At 53.5% G+C, this 24,940-nt stretch overlaps 9 protein-coding genes and 1 non-coding gene across 10 annotated transcripts; 6 read left to right on the forward strand and 4 right to left on the reverse strand.

The window, feature by feature from the left end:
* Nucleotides 1-3,873: 3,873 nt before the first annotated feature.
* On the reverse strand, nucleotides 3,874-6,549 carry UMAG_02765 (uncharacterized protein; the record flags this gene model as incomplete). Its single annotated transcript, XM_011390821.1, has 1 exon — nucleotides 3,874-6,549. The coding sequence occupies one exon, from the start codon at nucleotides 6,547-6,549 to the stop codon at nucleotides 3,874-3,876; it is 2,676 nt and encodes an 891-aa protein (XP_011389123.1).
* A 1,512-nt stretch (nucleotides 6,550-8,061) lies between these two features.
* UMAG_10596 (putative aldehyde dehydrogenase) lies at nucleotides 8,062-9,600 on the forward strand (the record flags this gene model as incomplete). Its single annotated transcript, XM_011390895.1, has 1 exon — nucleotides 8,062-9,600. One exon carries the CDS (start codon nucleotides 8,062-8,064, stop codon nucleotides 9,598-9,600), a length of 1,539 nt encoding a protein of 512 aa, XP_011389197.1.
* A 147-nt stretch (nucleotides 9,601-9,747) lies between these two features.
* On the reverse strand, nucleotides 9,748-11,082 carry UMAG_10597 (uracil-DNA glycosylase; the record flags this gene model as incomplete). Its single annotated transcript, XM_011390896.1, has 1 exon — nucleotides 9,748-11,082. The coding sequence occupies one exon, from the start codon at nucleotides 11,080-11,082 to the stop codon at nucleotides 9,748-9,750; it is 1,335 nt and encodes a 444-aa protein (XP_011389198.1).
* An 802-nt stretch (nucleotides 11,083-11,884) lies between these two features.
* UMAG_02768 (uncharacterized protein) lies at nucleotides 11,885-12,331 on the forward strand (the record flags this gene model as incomplete). The annotated part of the gene is made up of 2 exons (XM_011390822.1): nucleotides 11,885-12,151; nucleotides 12,257-12,331. 2 exons carry the CDS (start codon nucleotides 11,885-11,887, stop codon nucleotides 12,329-12,331), a joined length of 342 nt encoding a protein of 113 aa, XP_011389124.1.
* A 207-nt stretch (nucleotides 12,332-12,538) lies between these two features.
* On the reverse strand, nucleotides 12,539-13,192 carry UMAG_02769 (uncharacterized protein; the record flags this gene model as incomplete). The annotated part of the gene is made up of 1 exon (XM_011390823.1): nucleotides 12,539-13,192. The coding sequence occupies one exon, from the start codon at nucleotides 13,190-13,192 to the stop codon at nucleotides 12,539-12,541; it is 654 nt and encodes a 217-aa protein (XP_011389125.1).
* A 1,303-nt stretch (nucleotides 13,193-14,495) lies between these two features.
* On the forward strand, nucleotides 14,496-14,701 carry UMAG_16050. Its single transcript has 2 exons — nucleotides 14,496-14,533; nucleotides 14,666-14,701. It is a non-coding gene; the product is annotated as a tRNA-Asn (tRNA).
* A 1,276-nt stretch (nucleotides 14,702-15,977) lies between these two features.
* UMAG_02770 (uncharacterized protein) lies at nucleotides 15,978-18,128 on the forward strand (the record flags this gene model as incomplete). Its single annotated transcript, XM_011390824.1, has 1 exon — nucleotides 15,978-18,128. One exon carries the CDS (start codon nucleotides 15,978-15,980, stop codon nucleotides 18,126-18,128), a length of 2,151 nt encoding a protein of 716 aa, XP_011389126.1.
* A 440-nt stretch (nucleotides 18,129-18,568) lies between these two features.
* Nucleotides 18,569-20,275, forward strand: UMAG_02771 (uncharacterized protein; the record flags this gene model as incomplete). The annotated part of the gene is made up of 1 exon (XM_011390825.1): nucleotides 18,569-20,275. The coding sequence occupies one exon, from the start codon at nucleotides 18,569-18,571 to the stop codon at nucleotides 20,273-20,275; it is 1,707 nt and encodes a 568-aa protein (XP_011389127.1).
* A 204-nt stretch (nucleotides 20,276-20,479) lies between these two features.
* UMAG_02772 (mitochondrial 54S ribosomal protein uL6m) lies at nucleotides 20,480-21,370 on the reverse strand (the record flags this gene model as incomplete). The annotated part of the gene is made up of 1 exon (XM_011390826.1): nucleotides 20,480-21,370. One exon carries the CDS (start codon nucleotides 21,368-21,370, stop codon nucleotides 20,480-20,482), a length of 891 nt encoding a protein of 296 aa, XP_011389128.1.
* Nucleotides 21,371-23,054: 1,684 nt separating this feature from the next.
* On the forward strand, nucleotides 23,055-23,396 carry UMAG_02773 (60S ribosomal protein eL34; the record flags this gene model as incomplete). The annotated part of the gene is made up of 1 exon (XM_011390827.1): nucleotides 23,055-23,396. One exon carries the CDS (start codon nucleotides 23,055-23,057, stop codon nucleotides 23,394-23,396), a length of 342 nt encoding a protein of 113 aa, XP_011389129.1.
* Nucleotides 23,397-24,940: the final 1,544 nt, after the last annotated feature.

The raw sequence follows: 24,940 nt of genomic DNA on the forward strand, positions 1-24,940 counted from the left end.
ATATGTTTGTTGGACACTTGAGCGACTCGAGCAGGATCAACTCACAGAGTGAGTGGCGGGAGCGGAATGGCGACGTCCGAACTGGGGTCGCACGATTCGGTCACGCTTGTCTGCCAAGCCCACTCTAGCGCAGTGATGACGAGACCAAGGAGCTGCAGCTGCCAAGTCAAAAGAGAAAGAGAGATACGATGTCCAGCCATGCAGGGACGACGGAGGGGGCAGCCACGAATTGACAGGGCAGATGCACGAGATGGGATTGATTCACGATTGCTGCCCAATGAGAAGCGCTCGTGATTCGTTACTGGACTGTGTCATTCTGCAAGCGTAGTGAACTCGTGGCAGAAGGCCTTATCAAAGCTGCTAGAATTTGTGCAGCGCGGGGTTTAAGGGAGGGTACGATTGGCTGTCCAATCCGAACGAAGCGCATCACGAATACGATCAAGCGAGGTGATAAAAAGAGGATCGAGACCGAGATAGAAGAACTACAACCGATGGCGCTGAGCGTGGAGGCCAAGGTCAAGGCGAAGGCGGAAGCCGGAAGGCGTTAGTATCCACGATTAGAAGCAAGCCAATCGCAAATGGGTGCCAAGCTTCCGACGCTTGAGGTTCCAAGTTGACCTTGCATGGAAGACAAACGGGTCCAGCAGCAGAGCTTGGACACGAAAGAGTCTACAGAGTCGAGTCTGGAGAGTCTGGATGGCAGTGGAGGGTTCTGCGGTTTCAGCTGGTGACCAATCAATCATCCCTCGTGAATAAATTAGACATTTCCGGTTTACTTTCCTTTCGACATTCAAGACTGCACTGCCTGCTGAGGCCAAGCTGTCAAACATGTACAACTGATTTGAAATTTCGACTCGGTAGTACAATAAAGTTAAGTCAAAATGAGTGGCAAGAGTCAAGAGAGCGGGCACCTTGACGGCAACCCAGGAAAGTTTTCGTCTACTTTTTTTCCCTTTTTTTCGCTCCGATTTGGCTTAGACCAGGTGCTGTCGGTGTCCCGCGTTCAGGTTGTTTCAATCACGAATGTCGACAATTCTTTCTCTCTCTGTGGCGTCTCACGGCTGTCACGACAGTCAATCAGTCACAAGAATCACGCCTTCTGCGACCTTGACACTGACCCTGCAACCCGTATGAGCCTGCTTCCAACAACCTTTGTTCTCCAGCTTGATCCATTTCTCAGTTTGATTATGACTTGACGATCGTCTACCCGTCGAGCACCAGCAACGATCGCATGTCCGGCAATGACCTGATGAGAAACGGCCAGGAGGTTCCCGCTAAAAATTTCGAGTCTCAGTTGAAAAATGGTAAAAAAAAATTATCACGTTCTGGGTTTCAATGCCCGTTGAACCACGGTGACACACGCAAGGAAACAAAATTGAATTTCGAACAATCACGAATCACGGATCGCACAGAGAGCGAGTGCGAGTGCGAGTGCGGGGTGCAGTTTTGAGTGTGGTGCCTGCTTATCCGCTTGGATTCGTGATTTCTGTGTCTCGTTCGTGCTTACACCTAGTCCAAGTTGAGCAAGTTGAACGTCGTTGTCAAAAACGCTCTCGTTGAAATTCTCTCTTGCAAACGCGACTCGAGACCTCACGCTGCCGTGAGATGGCTGAGAGGCTCAGGTGGTCGAGCAAATCGCACGCACACTCGTCACTATCGCGCGGGTATCACTTGTGAGCGTAGGTTCCTGCATGGACCACGATATGTTCGCCTGAGCCAACCAAGCGTCAAGTGCTTATTTCTGGTGTCGATCCAAGAAGCGCAGATCAAGAATCAAAAGCTGCGACTCCATTCGTGGTTGCAAGGGGTGACAGAAGTCATGATCGGAAGACTCTGTTCCGTTCTGTTAGTTGCGACTCAACATGGGTCTCTCTGCAGTCGCTGAAATCGTAAATTGAGCGCACCGCCTAATTTTTTTATCAAGCAAACCTGCCCTGTTTCAAACCGAGCTTGTGTGCAAAAGGGCGATTGGCGATTGGCGATTCGTGATTGATTCTTTTTGCCAAGAAAATCATGGAAAAATCCGTCCGCAGAAAACGTTTCATGCAGACGTGTCTGCCTGGAGCAAGCCAAGTACCAAAGTGGTGCTAAAACTGTTGCTCGATAAGCCACGAGCCGGTCTGTTTCTTCGAGACGGCTGACGAGAAACTTGAACCAACCAGCGGGGTTGATCAGATGTCAGCCTTCGGCAGCCTCTCAGCCGATGGTTGAGTTTGAAATGTATATTTCCTCCATGTTTTCTTCTTGTCGTCGCCATCGTCGACACTTGTGGATCGGTCAGTGCGACGGGCGACTCTGATAAAGAGCGAGTGGAAAGGGTAGAGAGTGTATGTTCACCCGTCAAGGCCTAAGAACTCCTCGTTCTCAGACTCGACTCGAGCGCAACGTACGAAGTAAGACAACCCGGCGACATCGCTGATTCTTTGTACCATCCAACAGTCACTCGTAACCGAGCTAGCCATCCACCAACCACCAACCAAAAAGAGAAAAGAAAAAAGAAAAAAAGTCACGAGTGTTGTCGGAGAAAATAGATCCTGTCGAAGCGCATCGTACATTGAATTTCGGTTTCTTTTACGGAACAGAGACTTCCGCTTCAACCGACAAGCACCACAACAGAAGAAAACTTGCCAAGCCAAAATTCTTGGCGCATCAGACTTGCATGGATGTGGAAAACGAAAATCAAAAATCAATTTAATTCAAATCACGAATGGAAAATGGATCAAAATTGAAGACAGAGAGCCGGCTGTTGCAGTCGTAAGTGTTGGATCTCGCATGCCATTCGTGATTCGTGATACACACACGATTGAGATTTGTCTGCTCACTCTTTCTGACGCTGTACTGTAGCTCTCGCTCGATTTTCTCTCAAGTCGTGAGCTTGCTGACAAGAAGCGTGTCGGATGTTCGGACCGCGTCTTTCCGTCGGTCACGATCTTAGGATGGTTGAATCGGGCAGCTTTCCACCTTGGTAGCTGGACCGCGCCTGGGTTTCCTCTCTTTCTCTCTCGCATTGTATCACTTTGTCGTAGAGCTTTGCCATCCGGACTGGACACTGTAACGCATATTGCGCATCGTTCACGAACACGAGGCGTTGCGCTTTCACCTTGCAGAGCACAATCGTGAATGCTGGCCTCCTCCTAGCTAGCCTGTTCGCCTTGTGCCTGATGTGAATCACAAAGGTAGCCCATCCAGGCAACCCCGTCTTGTCCATCTTTCGACCGTCGAATCCGAAGACTAGGTCAAGATCACGAGATCCGTCGCCATTGCCGTATCCGCTGCGTTCGGATCACTGCCTTCCACCTCCGCCCCCGACTTGACCCAGCTTTGCCATCCTCCTCCCTGCACTTGACCACACCGCTTATCTCTATCCACACGATCTGTCGCATTTGCTGAGAGCTAAAGTGTGGGGTACCTAGCAGAGATAATGTTCCCTGTTCCTGGCAGAATGCCAAGACCCTTTTGTTCCTCTTGCGGAAGAGTCTCGTCCATGTTCGTGCTCTCTCCCGGTCCACGCCGCGATTTCAACGCCGCGATGCTCGTCCAATCACCGACCTAGTCGTGATAAGAGAAGCCGCATGCGCAGATCGCCTCTCGCCAGATAAGCGTCCACAGCACCCGCTACGAGCTACAATCACGTCGGAATTCAACCAAATCCACCTATCGCCTTGTGTCATGACTAAGCTGCAATTCTCACCTCGACGCATCTTGTCGCGGCCGAAAGGGAGCCAACTGTGGTCCAACACCCCACGCTCACCCTCGACAACATCCCCATTCTCAACCCCTCTCGAATAATGTACAATACATGGTTTTACAAATGGTGACAAATACGATTATAGCAACCCGAATCTCTCAGCTTGCTTGGCCCCCACGGTATCTTTAGAAGAACGCGACGGCAAAATCACCCGTCGCGATGAGGTCTGTCCAAAAGACCGGCGTACCCGTCACATCGCTCCTCCTCCAAACCTCCTTGATCAATTCCCTGCCACTCGCTGGACCCGCCTCTTCGTGTCCGACGATTTGCATCGCCTGCTCGCACACCTTCCGATCCGTATCATCCACCGCCACCGAGCTAGCCACAAACATAGGCAAGTTGAAGTTGCTACACCCCACACTCCTACAGTACGCCTCGCCCGCACTCGTCCACAGCTCCAGCATGCCCCTCAGCAGGCCGCGGACGACCGGATGAAGCGCGCCGACCCGATAGATAAGTGTGTGAACGAGAATGATACATGCGCTCTTGGTGAGCATTGCGCAGATGGCCGAGCCCGTAGTGAGCGGTGCGTCAATCCGGCACGATTCCGCACGCGCTTGGATGCGTCGCGCCCGTTCGTGAACCCATTGCGGTACAGGCGAGCCAGCAGCACGTCGAGCGGTAGCCGAGAAGTCTCCGCCGTCGAAATCGTATCGTAAGCGCGCAATGTCCGACAGCGCCACGAGCGTCACATCAAGCGTACTAAAGGTCAAATCTTGCTCTTGCTTGCAGACCAGATCGTCTTTCGCGCCGCCATTGATCGGTGACAGCCTGTGCAAGCTCGAAGCGCCTCCAACGTCTTCCTTGGCAAACGTCGACATGGCCAACTGCAAATGTGGCCTCGTCCCGCACGCAATAGCCGTCGTCACATCCGACCAGACGTACGTCCTGAACCCCAAATGCTCATGTGAAGTGAGTTTCGACAGATTCACCGGCGGGAACGAGCCTAGCAAGGTATCGATCAGGCTACGCATCCTTGCGGCTTCCTCAAAGTAGCTCTGCATGCCCTCCTCGGCAAAAGCGTAAATGGCGATGTTGAGCGCCGCCATGAGCAACGGATTGACCTGAACACATTCCGCCAGGAATCCCTTTTCGGTAAAGCTGACACCCAGTACACGCGTCGTCTTTGCACAATAGTCCGACACGGCTTGCTCTAGGGAACGCAGCGCAAGCTGTTTGAGCGTCTGCGCTTGTCCGACCAGCAAATCGTCAAGCGTAGCGTGCGTGCTAGAAGCGCGCTTGAGCCTCTCCACGTTGGCTGGCGATAGACCGTGTACTTCGGACGAGATACTCGTTCCTGGTGAAGCGGACCAGATCGTATCGGGCGAACCGGGAAACGATGAGAAACTCAGATTCGCTTTGACACAGTCGGCGATCGAGGTACGATCGGAACGCAGAGTGTTGGCCCACTGGTGGATCGCGACCACATCCTTGGGCCACGTCAACCTTGCCCCACCTACGTACCCTGCAGTCACAGCCGCAATGGAAAGACGAAGAGGAGTGTGACGATCGACGCTATCCAGCAAATACGGCACCAGCTGTCGGAACAAGGACGATGCTTCTATACCACGAACATCACACCCCTGTACCCAACACGTGATGAGGGTGCTGTAGTAGCCGATGAGACTCTCCATAACCAGGCGCGATTTGGCATTGGCATGGTATGTGGCGGATGCGCTGCCTGCTTCGGGAGTGCGAGGCCGAGATCCCATGGGCGTGGACAGGCTGGGCATGGGTTGCACCTGGACCAAATCAGCATCGAGCGCGGCAAGTTGTGCTGGATCGGGCTGCATCAGGCGATTTGCGACTGCACTGCATGATGTACAGAGGTGGTGGCCAGAAAAGAGGCAGTCGCCAACGATTTCACAGGGCGCCGCAGGCGATCGTAGCGGTATAGAGTTGTGAAGCGGCGATTGAGGCGTTTGCAAAGCTGAATGGTTGTACTGTTGTGCTGAGCGTTGTGAAGAATGTGAAGACGTTGAAAGCATGGACGGGGGGTGTACAAAAGGCGAATAGGGCGATGGCGTTGCAGCGGATGATCCATTTCTGCATGTAGGCGTGAGTCTATCGTCTTTGCTGCCCGATATTAGCGGCCAAGCGGCTGAGCTGGTGGCGAGTCCAGTGGCGAGTCCAGCGAATTGAGCTAGACTATTTGCCATGTCGTGGTCATCCTGATCGACCGAACCATGCGTTGGATGTTGGGTTGACATGTTTGTTCCCACCGATGTAAACGAAGGGTGACCGAGAGCGATCGACTGTACATCTGCAAGCGCGTTCGCATCGGTGTGTGAGTCGGCCTCGAGCTTGACACGATGACGAAGGTCGGACCGCGAACTTGGTGGACCAGGAGATCGCCTGATACGCTTGTTTTTGGACGTGGATGCAGAACCCGGCTCAAAGACAACAGGCGCCCTTCGAAATCCTTCACATTGATAGCCAGCGTTGCGACATCGCCAACAGCCGCCGGTCTCTTCGCACAGGGTCTCGTCGCACTTTTTCTTGCGCTTTCGGCAAGTCAAGCAGCCAGAGCGAGATCGTTTACCGGCCAAGGGCGCTGGTACGTCCGTATTGGAAGAGGCTTGCGCGCGATCTTCTGCTTCGAGTGACAAAGTAGCGGCAGTGGAGTTGTCATTGTCACGATTGTCACGGGTGGCGGTCGTCTTACTCGAGAGCAAAGATACGAAGGGTTGAGACGAGGAAGAGGTGCGCCGCTGTGGTGATGTAGCGCCTCCTCCGTTTTGCGCCGAGGATGCAGAAGGAGATTGCGAGTCGGAGGCCGAGCTCGACGCTGATCCAGACATGGCTGGAATGTTTGGCGTGTACGGCTTGAGACACAGGCTTGAGAGGTAGAGATGTAAAGAACTCGCGAATCACGATCAACAGCCCCATGCCTGTCGCATGCACACAGCATGCATCCAGTCCAGACAGAGATGACGTTGTGATCGTCCAAGACTTGGTGGGCGTGTGGCGCTCTTGACCAACGTGCGAGAAGAAACAACTATAACATTTCCCGAGATGATCGCAGGGTGGTAGTCGAGACAATGATCGCAAGCAGGCTCAACAGTGAGGAGGAGAGGGAGAGAGAGCGGGAGAGAGGGAGAGAGATGGAGAGAGATAGAGATAGAGAGATACTGTGCTGATCTTGCAGCTTTCGGACGGGCCGCACCAAATCAGGGTGCGTACAGTGACCAAAGTGTAGAGGTGCTGCTGTCTCGTGACCCACTGAACAAGGTTGGAGGCTGGCGAAATGAAGGTACGACCGTCTTCGAAGCCACTTGCCGCAGTTGAAATTGAGGATCACAAGGAGCGAGCGAGCGTGAGGAGGTGAGGAGGTGAGAAGGAGAGAGGGAGGGAGGGAGGGAGAGCACAGCGCTGTATCGGATGTCGGGATTGAATCCGAAGGTGGCTTGAGGGCGCGATTCGTGATCCGTGATCACGGTCGGTGTTGTCACTTGGTTAGCTTAGGTTCCCACGCGCTGTTCGCGATTATTCGTGATTCACGATTCTGACTGAGCAGCTCAGAATGAATCACTATGCATTCATTCGAAAGCAGCTTTAGCCTCAGCTTTAGCCCTGCCACATAGCACAACGGTCCAGTCACGAATACGAGTCGTGCGTGACTTGCTGACCACAGACGTTAAACCTTGACGTTGGCTCAGTTTCTGCCTACCCGATTCCCGCTGTGCAAGACAGGGTCAAATGAAGATAACGTAGCACGAAAGCTTTCACCCTCAGGCGATGTGCTTGTTTTAGACAATCCCGAGTCTTGAATCCAAACAAGAGCCGTTTCATCCCGGCAATCCTAGTCACCAGTCACGAGGGGACATGACTCGTGACTCTGACGATCTGGAGTCGTGAATGCGGCTTGCGCCCCCGCTTCCAAGGGTCTCGCGCCTAACTTGATTTCGACCATTGCATCCTATCAGCGCGGCACACGCGATAAGCGCGGCTAGCGCGCGTAATGACAACACACGGACCAGTCCCGAGTCGCGCTGCTCAATGTGGTGTGGCACGAGAATGCACTCCAGCGTCTGCAGCCTTTTGGCCTTGTTAGTGATAGTAAAAGAGTCAACTTGGATCTCCATCGCTGGAATGCGTGACAAGCATCGCCGTTGAGTGATAGCCTTAGCAAGTCCAGAGTAACAGATTGCCCCCATATTAGCGTGCAGGACAGACACAGCGGTGTGTAGAAGTCGCCGTTTCATAAATATCCCCCAGTGAATCTACTACTTGTCTTGGGTCTGCTTGTCCTCTTCCTCCTCCACCAAGACAATTCTCATCCTTGCCATCGTACTATTGCAACCACTTGCAAGATGGCCATTCCGGAAACGCTTCAAATTGCCTCGCCTTCGGGCAAGACGCTGACGGTGCCCACGGGGCTGTTCATCAACAACAAATTTGTGCCTTCTGTCGATGGCGAGACGCTGGAAACCATCAACCCAGCCACCGGTAAATCGCTCGGTTTCGTCTCTGCGGCTACTGCTTCTGACGTCGACATTGCCGTCTCTTCCGCCCGCACCGCCTTCAACACTACCTGGGGTCGCAACTCGTCGCCCACGCAACGTGCTTCGATTCTCTTCAAACTCGCCGATCTTCTCGAGCAACACGCTGTCGAGCTCTCGGAGCTTGAATCGCTCGACAACGGAAAGCCACGATGGATCGCCGAGACCATGGATATCGCCGATACCGCGGGCTGCTTCCGTTATTACGCTGGTCTCGCTGATAAGATCGAAGGCAAGACGATCGAGCAGAAGGAGGGAGAAAAACTGGCTTTCACCAAGTTGGAACCGTTGGGAGTGTGTGGTCAGATCATCCCCTGGAACTACCCCATCGGTATGTTGGGCTGGAAGGTGGCTCCGGCACTTGCTGCGGGCAACTGTATCGTGCTGAAACCGGCCGAACAGACGCCGCTTTCCGCGCTCAGAATTGCGCAGCTCAGTGTAGAGGCGGGCTTGCCAGAGGGTGTATTCAACGTTGTTAATGGTCTTGGACCGATTGTAGGAGACGCCATCACAGGTCACATGGATGTCGACAAGGTCGCGTTTACCGGTTCTACCGCGATCGGCAAGCGCGTCATGGAGCGAGCTGCACGATCCAACCTGAAGAAAGTGACGTTGGAGTTGGGTGGTAAATCGCCCGTTGTTGTATTTGACGATGCCGATCTCGACCAGGCTGTCAACTGGGCAGCGCTCGGAATCCTCTTCAACCAGGGACAGGATTGCACTGCCGGCTCGCGTCTCTTTGTGCAAGAGGGCATTTATGACAAGTTCTTGCCTAAACTGGTCGCTGCCTTCCGCGCGCACACCATCGGCGATCCCTTCTCCAACTCGACTTTCCAAGGCCCTCAAATTACACAACGACACCAGCAGCGTATTCTCGACTATATCGAGTCTGGAAAACAGCAAGGCGCGACTGTCGAAGTCGGCGGTGGTGCCTGGACTGACGGCCAGGGCGAGTTCGCAAACGGATTTTACGTCCAACCTACGATCTTCTCCGGTTGCAAGAAGGGCATGAAGATTGTCGATGAGGAAATTTTCGGTCCGGTACTGGCAGTGGCCAAGTTCAAGACCGAGCAAGAGGCGGTGCAGTTGGCCAACGATACATCGTACGGTTTGGGCGCCGGCGTGTTCAGTAGCAACGCGAGTACGTGCATGCGCGTCGCTAGTGCCATTCAGGCAGGCACAGTGTGGGTCAACAATTATGTGGTCGTCAGCAACGCCGTTCCGTTTGGCGGCTTCAAGACGAGCGGTATCGGAAGGGAGTTGGGTGTGGATGCCATCAAGGAGTACACCCAGGTCAAGAGCATCCACTGGAACTACGGCGAGTCGCTGGAATGGCCACTCACGGGCTAGAAGGTCTACACTCTTCCGACTCGCTTCACTCTTTGTTAGCTTGTATAATGCAAATGGGCCACCCTCGACGTTGGTTCGTCACGGTTTTGCGTAATGACCTGCCATTGCTGAAGATGGGAGGGTGAGAGGGAGACAGGTTGCATCATATCAAAGCTTAGTCCAATCAATCATACCCTGCTCTCCATACCGCTGTTTCAACCACTCGTTGGCCTTCTTGAAATGACCATTGCCCAAGAAACCCCGATGTGCCGACAAGGGCGATGGATGGGGCGATTTGAGGATCAAAATGTTCGCATTCTTCTCTGTGACGCCGGCTTCTGCTAGCGTCTTTGCGGCGGGAGCGCCCCAAATCAGAAACACGACGCCTTTGCTCTTGACTTTACTCTCGGAATCTCGATTTGTCACCGCTTGCGCGGATTCGGTGGACTCACACTTGTCCACGGGTTTCGATAGTGACTTGTTCTGTACTTTGGCAAACATACTGGCGATCTTGGAGTTGGCCGCTGCGTTGGCGTTGGCTGTGTTTGCGGCGCTCGATGCGCCCGCTTCGTCGGCAATCTTCTTCAACACGTGCTTGGTGAGCCCCTCCCATCCTTTGCCATTGTGACTGTTCGCTGCGCCCGCCGAGACTGTGAGACAGGCATTCAACATCAACACGCCCTGCCTTGCCCATCCGTCCAAACATCCGTGATCAGGCGGTCGAAAGGTTCCAGGATACTCGCTAGCCAGCTCCTTGTAGATGTTCTTGAGCGAAGGAGGCACTCTCACACCTCTGGGGACGCTAAAGGACAGACCGCACGCTTGGTTGGGTCCATGGTACGGGTCTTGGCCGACGACGACGACCCGAACATGATGCGGAGAAGGGACCAGTCGGGACCACGAGTAGATGAGCTCACGCGGAGGATAGGTTTTGCGACCAGACTTGTCTTCAGCTGCGAGGAAGGATTTGAGTGTTTGTGAGAAGTACGGCTTGCACATCTCGGGTTGGAGAAGCGAGAACCAATCGTGAGACATGGTCTGACGTTCGAGCCAGAGTGGATCCGCCGAGATGTCTGCTGGTGGCTCAAGTCTGGGCAGTGGAGAAGTGGTGGTGCTAGTGGTGGTAGCTGAAGAAAGTGATTTGGTACCATTGCTCGATGGAAAGAGCGTAGTTTGGCGTAAAGATGAGCGCGGGGTTGAGGTGGGCGAGGAGGTGGTAGTAGCGACAGGAGGCTCAGCAGAAGCTGCAGTGGCAGGAACCGGCTGCGACGACAACGGATCCGGTTGAGAGGATGGGCAGTAATTGGAAGCAGCCGACTCGGCTTCTTCTGTAGCAGCTAAGAGGGCTTCATCGTCCAACTCCTGGTCGGAAGTGTCGAATTCATCTTCGTGAACGCGACCATTTTTCTTGACCCGCTTCATCGTCGGTTCCTGTATCGCATCAAGAACTTCTGAGGCGATTGTGTTAGCGTCGCGCTTGGAAGGTGTAGTTCGAGTGGTCATGCTGAGCCGTATACTGTTGTTAGACTGTCGAACTGGAGCGATAGCGCGCGAGAAACGAATCTTGACTCGACCCGACGCAATCAAGGCTGTATGAACAGTGCCTCGAGCAAGTGTGCTCAGAAGGCGCAGGTAGAACCGAGAGACGACAATGACGGCGAAAGAAAGCGATGCGACTGGACTTGTATGATGTCTCCTTGTGCGATCACCCTTCGAGGCGATAGTGTGCGGTGGTCCTTAGGTGGATCGGTGTGTTAAGAAGCGTTCGTGAGCCGTGTTCCTCCACACACGCACGGCTTCAAGAAGGAAAAGAGGTGCGGTGCGTCTAATCTAACTCGTGACTTACTCGTGACTGAAACAATCAACGCCAATACAAACGCGCACATTCGCGCCCGCCATTTGTGATTTACGATCGTGATTTTTTTTATTCACGATTAACACTTAACTTAGCCCAAACCACCAACACGCGCCACTTTTTTCATTCGTGTCGTGAGGGCCACTTTTCTTCACTTCGACGCCCGATGTAGCGGATGAGACCAACACTCGTCACTCACTCACGACTTGTGAATTTGAACACAGTGCAATACTCACAGACTTTCTGGGCCTCCTTTTTGAAGCGCTTATTCTCAAAAAGTCACGAGCAGTTAAGTTAATCTTTTATTTATGGGTTTCTATTCCGCTTGTTCCCTTGTGCTTCTACATGATCAACCTCTTTCGAACCTAACCTCCAACCACAACTCCGACCTGACACTGCTCTACCCACAACCTGAGCGTGCAACAGTAAACACGCATTTACGAACACGCAATGACACTGTCATACTCTTCCGACGCACCCGCTGCTTCGTCCAGTGCCACTCCTCAGTATCTCATCTTTTTCAGCTCCGGTTCTCCCCCCTGGTGTCCCGATTGCGTCGATGCACAACCGGCAGTACAAAAAGTGTTTGGCGCTGACAGCGGCCTAGATGGTCACATTGTGCTGGTGGGCGAGAGGCCAGAGTGGAAATCTGCCGAGAACAAGTTTCGCAAAGAATACGCGATCAACTGCATCCCTACAATTACAAAGGTCGTCAATGTAAGTCACGTGTTGGACACAACGAGGCAGACTCAGGCGCACCAATGACTTACTGACCGATCCATGTCATTACACACTCGGTCGTCATGCTTTTCCTGTCCACAGGGTAAGGAGGTGGCCCGTCTCGAAGACAGTGAATGCAAGGATGTCGATACAGTCGCTGCTTTTGTCCAGGCATGAAGCCCATTCGTACCCTCACTCAGCACATGGTTCAATAGATATTTCAGAGCATTCGATAGAGCATTTGATTACAGCGAGCAGATACGGAAACGTGAGACAAACAACGAGAGGACGAGACAACATAAACATAGGAAAGGAGCAGCACAGAAAGCACTGCTGCTACGGCAACCTCGACATCCAACAAGACGGCCGAGACTCTCGTGGCGCTCACTTGAAGAAGCCGCCGAATCCACCCGGCTTGCCACCGTTGTGACCACCGGGAGGAGGGCCGTAAGGGTTGCCACCGTATCCGCCGCTGGCGTTCGGATGCTTGTTCTTCTCCATCTTCTCATAGATCATTTTTCCAGCTTGTGCGAGGATCGCACCGCTCGCCATTGAGCCGAAGGTACCCATATGCGAACCGGTCATCTTGTTCGCGCCCCAGCCAGCGGCGGCTCCGGCGGCCATGGTACCGAGTCCACGCTCGCCATCCACGGGGTTGCCATGCTCATCGTACTGCTGTGGTCCCTGCTGCTGCTGGTGTTGCTGCGATGGCTGATTTGGGTAAGGAGAGGCGGATGGCGAGTTGCCATAGGACGAGTTGTAGTTGGCGTTCTGAGGTGGACCGTAGTTCGAGTTGTAGCCCTGCTGAGGCGAGTCGTAGCCAGGCGCGCTGTTGTACGACGACGGAGGTCCACCCGGATACGTCGAAGACGAATGAGGGCCACCAGGGTACGAGGATTGGCTACCATAGCCACCGGACGAAGACGATGAGAGGGGATCACCGGGATACGACGACTGTTGGCCGCCGGGATATGACGATTGAGGTCCGCCGGGATACGAGGACTGGTTTGGAGCGGGACCACCTGGATAGTACGACATTGCAAGCTGACGGTACGTGAAGGAAAAGGAAATGGAAGTAGCTGAAAACCGTAGGTAGTGAAATCGAGGTAAGAAGGCTCGAGTAGCTGAGATGGGACGCTGTAGAATGTACAAGGGAGAAGGGGAGCGAGCTCATGAATCGCAAGGAGAGACGGCTACTTATGGAGGTGGCCAAACTGAAATGAGCTCAAGCACGGCCCATGTGTAGAGATGCATGTCTTGGAAGCGACTGCCAAGATTCTGCCGCTCTCAGTCTCCGGCTTTTCGTCCACACCGACCACATCCGACGCCGCTCTTCATGTCCATATCGCACATATTCTGTACAGTACACGCGCGATTTTGCTTGCAAGCATACAACAACAGCTTGGTAGACTCACGACTGTCACGTTGCGTTTCAGGCACCGAACAACATGCCGATCAAGCAGCCGAAAGCGGCAGCACTCACACTCTGGAAAATGAAGAACAGACTAGCTCGACTTGGTTGCCGAAGACGATGTAAGAGCCTGCACGTTGCGGCGCGCGCGTTCACTTGAACCCTGAATCCAGTTGTGCGCTGTCCACGGTAACCATCAGTTTGTGAGTCTGGTGCTCTGCTGTCTCATTGCGGTGTTGATATGAATATCAAGTATGGCTGTGCGATACCAAGGAGATTTGGTAGCGAGGGGCTGTGTGTCAGCTGGGCTGTGTTGTGTCGCTGTGTGGCGAAATGGCAGCAATCACGAAACGTGAATGGAAGCGTGGAGGCGTTTGGGCTGTGTCAGCCAATGCGATTGCCACTCAGCCCATGCGTGTTGCTGCCGACACCGGAATTCTACTTAGCCGCTGAGGCGGTGCAAAAGCGAGCGAGGCAAATCGCGAATACGAAGCGTGAAGCACGATGATGACAATCAAGCACGAAGAATCGTAAATCATAAATCACCAATTATTAGTCACGAGTCACGAGTCGTGAGTGTGCACGGTGACTTGACTAGAGCACCACAAATTCAACGGTCTATCAACCTGGACTGTCTCCTAGACCCGTCATGTCTCATGATTATTCATGATTATCAAATTATGCAGCGCAGATTGGTAGGCAATGCCTCTCACACCTTCAAAAGGGCATGTCCTCTCTGCCAATCACGAAAATAATTTAGGAGCTGCAAAATTCTCGACGTTGCACCTTTGACCAAACCAAATCAAGGGCAAACGCACGCATCGCTTGCATTGTCATGTACCGATTGCTTATTACTGCATCTTCACACCTTCCCTCCTCATTCGTTACTTCTTGATGCGGCATGCAAGCACAACCAATACAGGTGAACGGGACTCCGTGGCTCAGTTGGTTAGAGCGTAGCACTGTTACTCTTCCGACGGCGTCAGCTTCTTCGTCTGTCCCTGCGTGCTCTTCCGGCAGCATGCAAGGTGGGAAGCTGTCCCGTCAACATCCCTCGTTCCAGACGGTTCAGTGAAAGCCAGTATATGGAAAAAAAAGAGATGCTAAGGTCGGCGGTTCGAGCCCGCCCGGGGTCGTCGCTCCCTTTTTTTTCCTCTTTGAAGAGCATCTTTTTCGCTTCGATGATAACAACTTGAAGAGACCATGCGGCTGAACAGAGGCTGCTGCGTAACTACTGTACGACAATCACGAATGGTAGCAGCCGTCAGACACCGCTCTCGGAGCCCGGCATGTGAATTTTACTTCGATGTTAGACCCATGACGCTCCATGAAGCTTCATGTACAGTATACTGTCGGTGAGTAACTATCGCGTGCGTCGCCAGCGTCGGCAAAAAAAAGGATGATTTGATTAATACCTGTGACTGGACAATATGCGACCAAAGCTTGTCTCCCGTATTCGAGCTGCTCGAATCTCAGTACCAGTACCTTACAAAAAGCCTCTGAATCTAGAAGCGCTCGGCTCGAAGCTCGACTGGAATTGCTTGCTGCTTACAGCACCAGTCCGTCCAAAAAGTCGGCACGCCCACCAAGGCTTCAACCAAGTCCGTATCTCACTGCAGAGTGCTGTGCCGTACACTATCGTATCAAGGGCCGCAACAACGGTGGGCAGGTGCATGTAGTTAAGCGACATCGGCTGGCTCTCTTCGGCACACCTATCCGCCTCACTGTGCCCCTCCAAATCGCACTCAGCAGCTGCTCAAAGGCAAAGTCACACTCCGCTTGATCAGCTTCGCAAGTGTTGCACTCTTTTCATAACGCGACAACCAGCGCGCTGAAACGCTACTTATGGTGGCGCTTCAGTCGACAATTTGCGACGTCGAATACTGCAACAAGTCGTGTCTCAATTCGACTCTCGATAGGCCAAGCGTGGTAACGTCTGGCATTCAGGTACCGTGCTGAGCTGCGCGGTAACAAAGCCACTGTCTCATTCTCTTGAGCTTAATGCAGCCCCTGCCGACGTGCTTGATAAGCCCACGAACAGATATAAAACCTTGTCAACATACAATTTGAACGAGTTCAAGCGTGGGTGAGACCTGACGTCTTCTAGCAAACACTGTACCCTCGTCCTCACGCCTGTACCACCGCCAAACATTCTTGAGTGACACTACATCTACAAGAAAGCGGCGTGACCGCCGTACTTGGGCCACTGTCTTTGCCAGTCTTGGATAACAAAGACGATCGCACTCGATTCGATACTGAACTGCGCAGCCGTCATTGGTGATTGGACCGCAATCTTGGTTTGGTCACACTCCTTTTCGCAAGTGAATTCGGCAGGCCCAATGCCTTCGTTGACTTTGCTAAGCAACGCCATACCGCCATCACGCCTGTCACAGCCTGCATCGGTCATTGACAATGACAGCTCAACTGCTGTCGTATTTCCACGTTCTTGCGGCCATCGTCTTGTTCTCGGCGGCGATAATTCACTTTCTCGTCCATCCTCTAAGTGTTGTCAGTGTCACCATCAGCCTCGTACTTGCAAGCTTGGGCGGCGTCGTAATCGCGCAAGAAGTTCCGGCAATTCTCTCTTCTCGATGGATACGCAGCAAACCGAGTTTGCTAAATTCGTATCTTGTGCGAGCGCTCTGCTTCTTAGTCGCCACGGCGGTGCTTTTCGATCGACTCATCGACCTTCCTTGCGACGTACCAAGACAAGAATCATCCTACTCGACAACACCTGCCAAGTTCTTGGTCCCTGGCAGCCAAGCCCGCAACGACAAAATTGCAACCGAATCTCAATCGGCGAAAAGCGGAACCAATCTCATCAAGCAGCAAGAACCGCCCGTATTCGGTACAGCATTCTATCTCTGCCGCTCGCTCGCTCCCACATGTACACGCATCGAATCTCTGCCGAACCAAGTCGCTAGCAGTGTTGCCTGGGTCAACATCTCGGCCAATCAAACAAGTCGCGCGCTCGTGTTCACTGCTTGTACTACTACACTCGCCGTCTGCCTTGTCTACCTTGGTCTTGCCCTCTTACACCGCTCAGGCAGAGTTGGCATGTCTCTTGGCATGGCTCACGTCTCGGCGCAAGATCAAGACGATCCACATTCGTTGCGATTTGTCGAGGTCATGCCTCACAGATGCAACGAACAAATGATCAAAGAGAGCGCCTCCGCGTCGTCGGCCTACCGCCTCAATCTGCACTCCAACGACCCTTCTTACGGCCGTTGCATGCCACCGGATCTGTTTCAAGAGCAGGTTCTGGCGCTTCCTGGTTTGGTGGGTGGATCAGATAGGCATCGATGTGCCTCGGACGCCCGTAGCTCGCGAATCTCGCCCTCCTTGCACCGCACGGATGGCGTCAGCATTGGTCGGATGGTCGAAAGCGCGCTCGAGTCAGGGCAAGGTGCAGCCTCTACGCCGGATCACATCTTTCGAATCGCGAGAATGGACTCTCGACCTGTCAAGGTTCGAGCTGCCAGCGATACTGCCTCGGGAGCGTACACGAACCAAATCAAGAAGCCAGATGCTGGTGCAGTCCTTGCACTGCATTCACTCGAGGCTGAACGATGCGGCAGGTATGGATATGAAAACAGCTACAACCAATCCGTCGACCTTGCTTCGGGATGCATCATGCACTATCCCATCTTTGCAAGCAACAAGAAATTCAAAGAGCAGCAACAGCGTATCGCGTTGCAGATCCCTCCTCAACCATTCCCTACGCTATCACCACCCGACTTTTCTCGACAGTCGTTCGGCAGTCCGGCCGGTCTATCACCGCGTCAGTCTGCTAAGCGCCGACAGAGTGGTGCTTCCAAGCTCAGCGATAACCAGCAAGCTCTGGAGCCGCAGCAACAGGATGAGCCAACAGCGGAAAGAGAAGGGGTTTTGAGCACATGCCTGCGGTCGGAAATCACAAGCGATACGGTCCAGCCACTGGCCGAGGCTAAAGTGTCCGATTGCTCTGAACATCTACCAGGCGGTGACGATGGAAAGACCGGAAAACTTCTCTCTGAATCTTGCCCGAACGCACTGCTTCCTACTAGAGGCACTGAGCGTCTTTCGCCCTTGTCTTGCGCTGAAGCCAACAAGGCCTCCAAATCTGAGAACAAGAACAGATCGCATAAACAACGTCTCAAATCCACGATCGATGAAGCGCTCCACCATCATCAGCGCGGACGCCTCGGCACCGCCGAGTCCGGTCGCTCGATGCTATCCACTTTCAGCAACTCTCAAGCGCATCGTATTAGTTCGCGTCCCGGTACAGCTACTTCAACCAGATCCAACACCTCGTTCCGTCTGATGCGACGCCGTCGTGGACTGTTCGCCACGCTCGATCTGCACTTAGGCAACAGGTTCAGTGGTTTCAGCCAAGACGCCTCGGTCGCCGCACAGCAAGGCAGGAACGCATTGGGAGGATCATTTGATTCTCAGAGATCGTGCAGTGCGGGTACGTTTGGTGGGGACGCCGCGTCGCCTCTGTCCACGCCGAGGTGTCACGATGCCATGGCGCCCACTTCGCCGATGCACCTCGAGGCGAAAAAGTCGAGCAGCTCGTCTTAAGATGACGCCAACACTCGGTTGAGGGTATCAACATACAGTACGTGTGCTCTCAGTCTGCTCTCATCCAAGAGCATCAATCACCAATACACGCACGGTGGTCCATGATCCAAGCACAACATGCACGAATCGTTGAGGCGCGGGTGTCTGAAGTTCGTGACTCGTGATTCGTGATTCGTGATTGTAGCTGCGCCGCGGAAGTCGAATCTGCAAAGCCAAGCGAGCCGAATTTCACAGTTGCGAGTCGTGAGTGACATGCGCCTGAATGCTCTCTGACGTGAGTTGAAATTTCCCAACCCCGGTTCGCACGATGAGAGTCGTGAGTGGCATTGCGTGTGCTCAGTTGCACACCCTAGCCTTAGTACATCTCATACGCACCAACATCGCGCACGGGAATCGCATAGACGGTGCACAGCTTGTATACAGCTTCTAGAGACGCAAGCATGGTCGACGATCTGGATGTGGCTGGTCTGCGTCTACATCCGACCAATTCCGGATCGGGTTGCGATGGCGCTAAGAGTAGCAACGACATCAGCAACGGAAAGGCCGGCGTCAGTTCTGATGATACCGCGCATGTTGCTTCTGGAGCAACTCGGATGATGGCAGCTTCATCGTCCTCGAATGCTGGTCCGAAACTCACTGGGCCGATCCCCATGACCATGCCTTCGATCCTCCGCAACCGAGCAACATCGTCCACTCACCATCTATCGTATCTCGTCAACCAATCCGCCTCCACCTCGGCCTCCTCATCGTCCTCGTATCCACCAGCCAGCTCCTCACGTAACACTCGATCTCGATCTGGCAACACCAAGGAGCTCGGACGACGCAAACAGCGTCGGTCCGAAAACCTGCGTCTTCTCTCATCCAACACGGCGCGGCCTACGCTGAAAGACTACCGTCTGCACACCAACACGATCCGCTCCACCTTCAGCGCCTGCACGGCGTCTCGCAACGAACCTGTACCGTCGTCGAGCAAAGCTACGTATTCGGAACCGCAACACGATGCACAAAATGCGACGCAGGGCCACTTTGGTAAAAGCCTACGCGATGCGCAGCGGGTGCTGAAGAGGGTCTCGATGGACCGAGTAGATGACGAGATGATCATGCAGGGTCGAGCGGGTGAACTGGAGAGGTTCATATGGCTGGTGGATCGCGAGATTCGCACGTGGTGCAACGGCGACGTGTTTGTGTTTGCTCCTCAAACTTGTCAAAAGACAGGCAAGGTTTTACTAGATGATGGTTTCAACATCACCACTTGGCCGCTTGCTCGCGCGGATCACAGCTCGACCGACACTCGTAACCACATCCAGGCAGAGGCTCCAAGCGTGCAACTTGACTCGGTAACACCTGGCAATTGGGGCGGACAGTTGGTGGAATTCCAACGAACTCCCAACGCCCTGGTCTGGTTGGTCCACGATCCGTTTCTGCGCTTGATTGTGCATTGCCTAGCTCGAGTTTCGCGCTGTCCATCGTTCAGCAAAGACGACGCATCGCGCGCCGGACTGAGGTTCACGTGGATTTTGAATCCCAATCCACTGGCTAGACGAGGCAGACGCGGAAGAAGGGTGAGCGTCTCGAGTTCTGCCATTTCCACTGCCGACCTAGCCAATGCGGCCGAGGCAATAACCAACGCGGTCCGAAGAATACCCCCAGCACCAGGAGTTGGAGCACTGCAAACGCCACCAACGACTGATTTCGATTCGCAGACTGAGAGCGAGATCGACACGGATACGGAGGCGGGCAGTCTAGGTGGATCAATGGTGATCGTTGCACCCGCATCAACAGGTGTGCAAACCGAACGGATCGCAGATCAAGTCGAACGAGATGCTGCGGATACAGACGAAGAAGAAGCAGAGATTCTCAGGAGGGTGACGAGATGGGCCATTGATAGTCATCGACGACGCGCCCGGCAAGAGGAGGAGGAACAACAGGCGCGACCACCGGACAGATCCGCACAGGACAACCTGGGATGTTCGACAAAACGTGCGGTATCACACGAACCAGATCAGACGCTCACAGCTACAGCGATTGACGAGACAGATGAGTTCGATGACGATGATGACGAGGCAGACGAGTTCGGTGACGATGATGACGAGGTATTCGGGGATAGCGAAGACGATCATGATACAAGGTCGTTTAGCGATGCATGATGCATGACGCTGGCTGCTGGCTGCTTTGCTACAATCAACCTAGACGGGGACCTTTTCGAGTTCATCTCATCACACCGACAACAAACATTGGCAAGTGCACGCTCAACTGGAGTCCGATCCTGACTCGGAGAGTTTCTCCTGTCCACGGCATCCGATTGAGGGTACATGCAGGTATATTGGCCAGAAGAGCAGTGTCGATGCTGGTTACTTCTTCTTAGCCGTCTTCAACCTGATTGTTTCGTCGTTCACAAAGATCCCCTTTCCTTTATACGGTTCAGGTTTCCTCCAACTCCTAATCTGACTTGCGAACAAGCCCAACTGTTCCTTATCTGCGCCCTTGAGCACGATCCTGTTTGGCTGAGGCGTCTGTGCCTGAATGCCATGCGGTACAGGAAGCAACACGGGGTGCGAGTAACCCAGACGAAGGTGAAGGCGCATGTTGGGACCCTGTTTTTCTGCAGCTTGCTTCACGCGTGCAGCTCGGTCGATTTCGGCCTGCTTAGCTGCGTCGGAGAGGAAGAACGATTTTGTGCTAGCGAGTGCAATGTCGAGTTTCGATTGGCGAGGGAGAGGGTCCGGCTCGATCGAGGCTCGGTAACCTACACCGACGAGCTTGAGCGAGACCGTGTGTCCTTCAGATACGCCGTGGAGCGCATTGAAGAGGAGCGAGCGCGTGAGGCCCCAAAGTCCGCGTTGCTTCTTCTCAGAGGCATCCTTGATGCTCAAGCTGATATTTGAGGCGTCGGAATTCGAAAGGACGACGCAGTCGTGTAACGGAACCACGACTTCTCCCAGGGGGCCCTTGACGAGCACGGAGCGTGCATGTCGCAGAGAAGGCAGGAGCGGGCGAGATGGATTTGGATGCGGTGGAAATGGAAGCACTTCGATCGTCGTGGACGCTGGCAGGTCGAGTGGAGCACTTCCGACGTGAGAGTGTCGTATGATGGCCAGCGAGCTCGATGGCGGGGCAAGTGTTGAGCTTGCGATGCGGGGAGTGGATGCGATGCGAGAAGAGGAAGACGTAGAAGACAAGAGCAGCCCACCGAGCTGCCTTGTGATGCGAGACGTCGACGACGATGCGATGGATGCGACCATCTTTCACGATACAGGCCGCCAAGCTCCTTAGGCAGGTCGAGATTCAGCGTGGATGGTGATGAGCAGCAAAGTGTTGCAGACCATTTCTTCTCGCCTCGCCCTTTTTCCCACCCTGCCCGAATCGGCACCGCTCGTCCAGAATCACATCGCACGATCCAAACTAGATCTACCCCGATCATTTTCGCTGAACTGTTACGTCGGATCTGCCCAAGCAGACTTAAAAGATTTTTCCAATCGGTACCGAGAGGCTATAGTTTTCTCTTCTTTGGCACGTGACTATTGGAATCTCGAATAGGTCTGAAAACAGAATTCTAGGTATCGCTGAAACTTGAATACAACAGCACTAGCACCAGCGCCGCCAGCTTACAAGGGCGGTCAAGCCCAGGTTGGCAAGGCTGGCAGACAGGAGCAGCAGTGCGATTCTCAGACGTAGAAATGCCAAATTCCTTCGCAAGCTAGAGGCAGCTAAGCCAACATGCCAGTCACGCAGTGAGATTGCAGCAGTGTGTGAAGCTAGCTGCCGTAAGTGTGATTGCTGTTGTCGTTGTCGTTGCTGCTCAATTTGCACTCTTTCTCTCCACCAACCCTTTCTTCACCCATCCCCTCCTTCAAGAAAGAATTCGTCAAGGTTGGTATCATCGAAATCTTCAGCAGGACACGTTCATATCACCAACAGCAGTAGCCGTAGCGGTAGCAGTAACAGCATCTACCATGCCCGTGCAGAAGGGCTCGACCTGTGGAACAAACGCCAAACAACAGAACAGCACATTATTGCATTGTCACATCATCCGCATGTCTCGACATTGACAAGCAGAATCTCGTATCAGCACTATGGGTTGACAGTGCGGTCATCATCTCTCGAGCCACCACCAGCGCGCACGTTGTTGCAGTCTTGTAATCTGCCCTCAACGGACGCACGAGCTAACACCACACACTGCACCGCAGCGGGCAACGACAGACTCAACGAAGGCTGAGATTCGGATATCTAGACATGTTCATCGAATGTACAGGCTCGTTAGGAGATGTGGAGATCGGCACCCTCGACAATTAGCTCTCGATGGGAAAGAAATGGTAGCGATTGCCGTACGTCTTGCAGCCACCTTCTGCCATCGCTGTCGCTCGGCAACGCGATGAGAGCGCTCCGCTGGGCAGACGATGTCGGTGTACTTCAGCAGCACCCATGTTCGAAAGCTTGATGTGTCCTGGTTGTACCCTTTTCGCCACCACGGAGGAACAACCGGTCCGGTTTGCGCGCACACGTATCAATTCTGCGGATATGTCTTCGTACGGTGGACTCTACCACGGCTGTCAGAATCTGCTAGGGCTGCTGTTTCAAATCGGATGATTTACCGCATCCGTAGTGGCACACAACCAGAACAATGAAATGTTGGTAGTACCAGCATTATCAACAGCTCCGCCATCCACATCTGCCGATTTTATCAACAGCAGCAACCTCACTGCACAAACTCGAGCCAACCCGCTTCAGAGAAGTTTAGTGGAATGGCACCCACCACACGCTGTCACATCGTCGATATAGTCAGCGCAGTGCATTCCTGCTCTGCTTGCGCTACTGCTGTTAATTTGATGGTGTCTCTGTTGCGCACCCAGTCACCACGTTGGTTGTTCTTATTGCTGACTCTTACTCTTGCTGACGATCTTGTGCGAATTTTAACCCAACAACCAGATGGCTGAGCGTGTCACCCTCCGCAAGCGCAACCCCTACAACACCAAGTCGGCTCGCCGACAGATCATCAAGACGCCTGGTGGACACCTGCGATACCTGCACGTTCAGAAGCGCGGCACTGTCCCCAAGTGCGGTGACTGCCACTCGAACTTGAGCGGCATCAAGGCGCACCGCCCTCGCGAGTACGGCACCATCTCGAAGCGTCAGAAGACGGTTTCGCGTGCTTACGGTGGTTCGCGATGCTCGGCTTGCGTGCGCATGCGCATCGTGCGTGCCTTCCTCGTCGAGGAGGCCAAGATCGTCAAGAACGTGCTCAAGGCTCAGGCTAAGGCGCAGAAGTAAACTCGAAGTAGACTCGCTTTGCTTCTTCGTCACCCGCTTCTTCACACTTGTCCCTTCCTCGTCCTCTTCCATTGCACATACGTACATGCATTCACACTTATGATGACGGCGAGTCTTGCTCCATTCTTGGCGTCACAAGGATGGGGTCATTAGCAAACTTGGTGTTCCGTCTATCATTCACCAACCCCAAAAATTGCACACTCATATACACACGCATCAAATGGTGTATGGTTGCAACTGCACATTTCTTTGACGCACACACACATATACATCAAACTTGTACCATTGCCTTGCTAAATCGCTTGTTCGTTGTGCTGGTATTGATCAGGCGTTTTGCTTTGAGAGATCACAATTGTTGCGTACTAGGCGGGGATGCCACAGGAGTCTGTCGGGTTGGAACAAGGGTATTGGCAGAATCGAGACGAGAGGCGAGAGGCCGAGGTGGAAGTTGCCGATTGTGAAAAGTCTCAAGCGTGGTCTCAGTCTGCCTAGTTCAGAGAGAATCGATGACTTTTCAGGGGTCACCGGGATGCTTTCCTCATCCACGTTGACGACGACGTTCCGCAGCAAGCCGACCATGAGCGATCGTCGAGCTTGTCTGGCCAACTTTACACGATCCCACGCACACGCCAATGCAGCATCAGTCAGCATGCGAGTCGCGAGTCGCGAGTCGCGAGTCACGAGTCACGAGTCGTGCAAAAACGCTCCGAACCCAATCCGCTCGCGTTCCAATCGCTGCTGTGCTGAGCGCGGTGAGACGTGCACAAACGCAATCACGAACGAAAACCGTCCGGACGAATCGTGAATCGTGAATGCATGACGTCGATTGTGCACCCACTTTCACTGGTCCACGAGATCGACCGCGGGCAGACCGCGTAGCTCAGTCATTATTCTAGCCCAAAGTCCGTCTGTTCAACACGTCCGGAGGAAGCAATTGATTTGCTGTATCCCTGAGGTCGGGGTTCGATTCCACTGAGATAGTCGTTGAGGTTTTGCAGCTTTTCCCCATAGGACGCGGTCGCAGCAGCCCAAGTCAAGGCTCAGCCTACAGGGACTTTTCACGTCGGCACGCGCGCCATAAGTTCTTGCGTGAGGTTCACGCATCATAACTGAGTCCTTTACCTGGTCTTCTGATCCACTCAGTGACTACTTGACGGCAGTCTGCATAGGCTGCTATTCAACGCCTCGGGCGGACTCCCTTGACAACAAACAAAACCCAAAAAAGGAAAAATCAGAATACAGCAACATCAAGAGCAACCGCGCAACGCAACACGGTGTCTTCCGATCACGGAGAGTTTAGGGAAGCGCCACTCCCTTTGCCCTTTCCCGACTAACGTTAACTTAGAATCACGATTCACTTTTTTTTTTTAATTATGAATAATTTTATCGTTCATTCACGATTCATTTGTTTGTTTCGCTAGCAGGCCTCTATCCATCCACTCCCAGTAACCAGCCTCGATCAGCCTCTCTTGCTCCACTTCTTCCCCGAGACTGGCCAGTCTATACCATAGCTTTCGTTCAACCCAATCCTGGAGCCAAGACTG

Source organism: Mycosarcoma maydis, chromosome 6, assembly GCF_000328475.2.
Source record: "Mycosarcoma maydis chromosome 6, whole genome shotgun sequence".
NCBI lineage: Eukaryota > Fungi > Basidiomycota > Ustilaginomycetes > Ustilaginales > Mycosarcoma > Mycosarcoma maydis.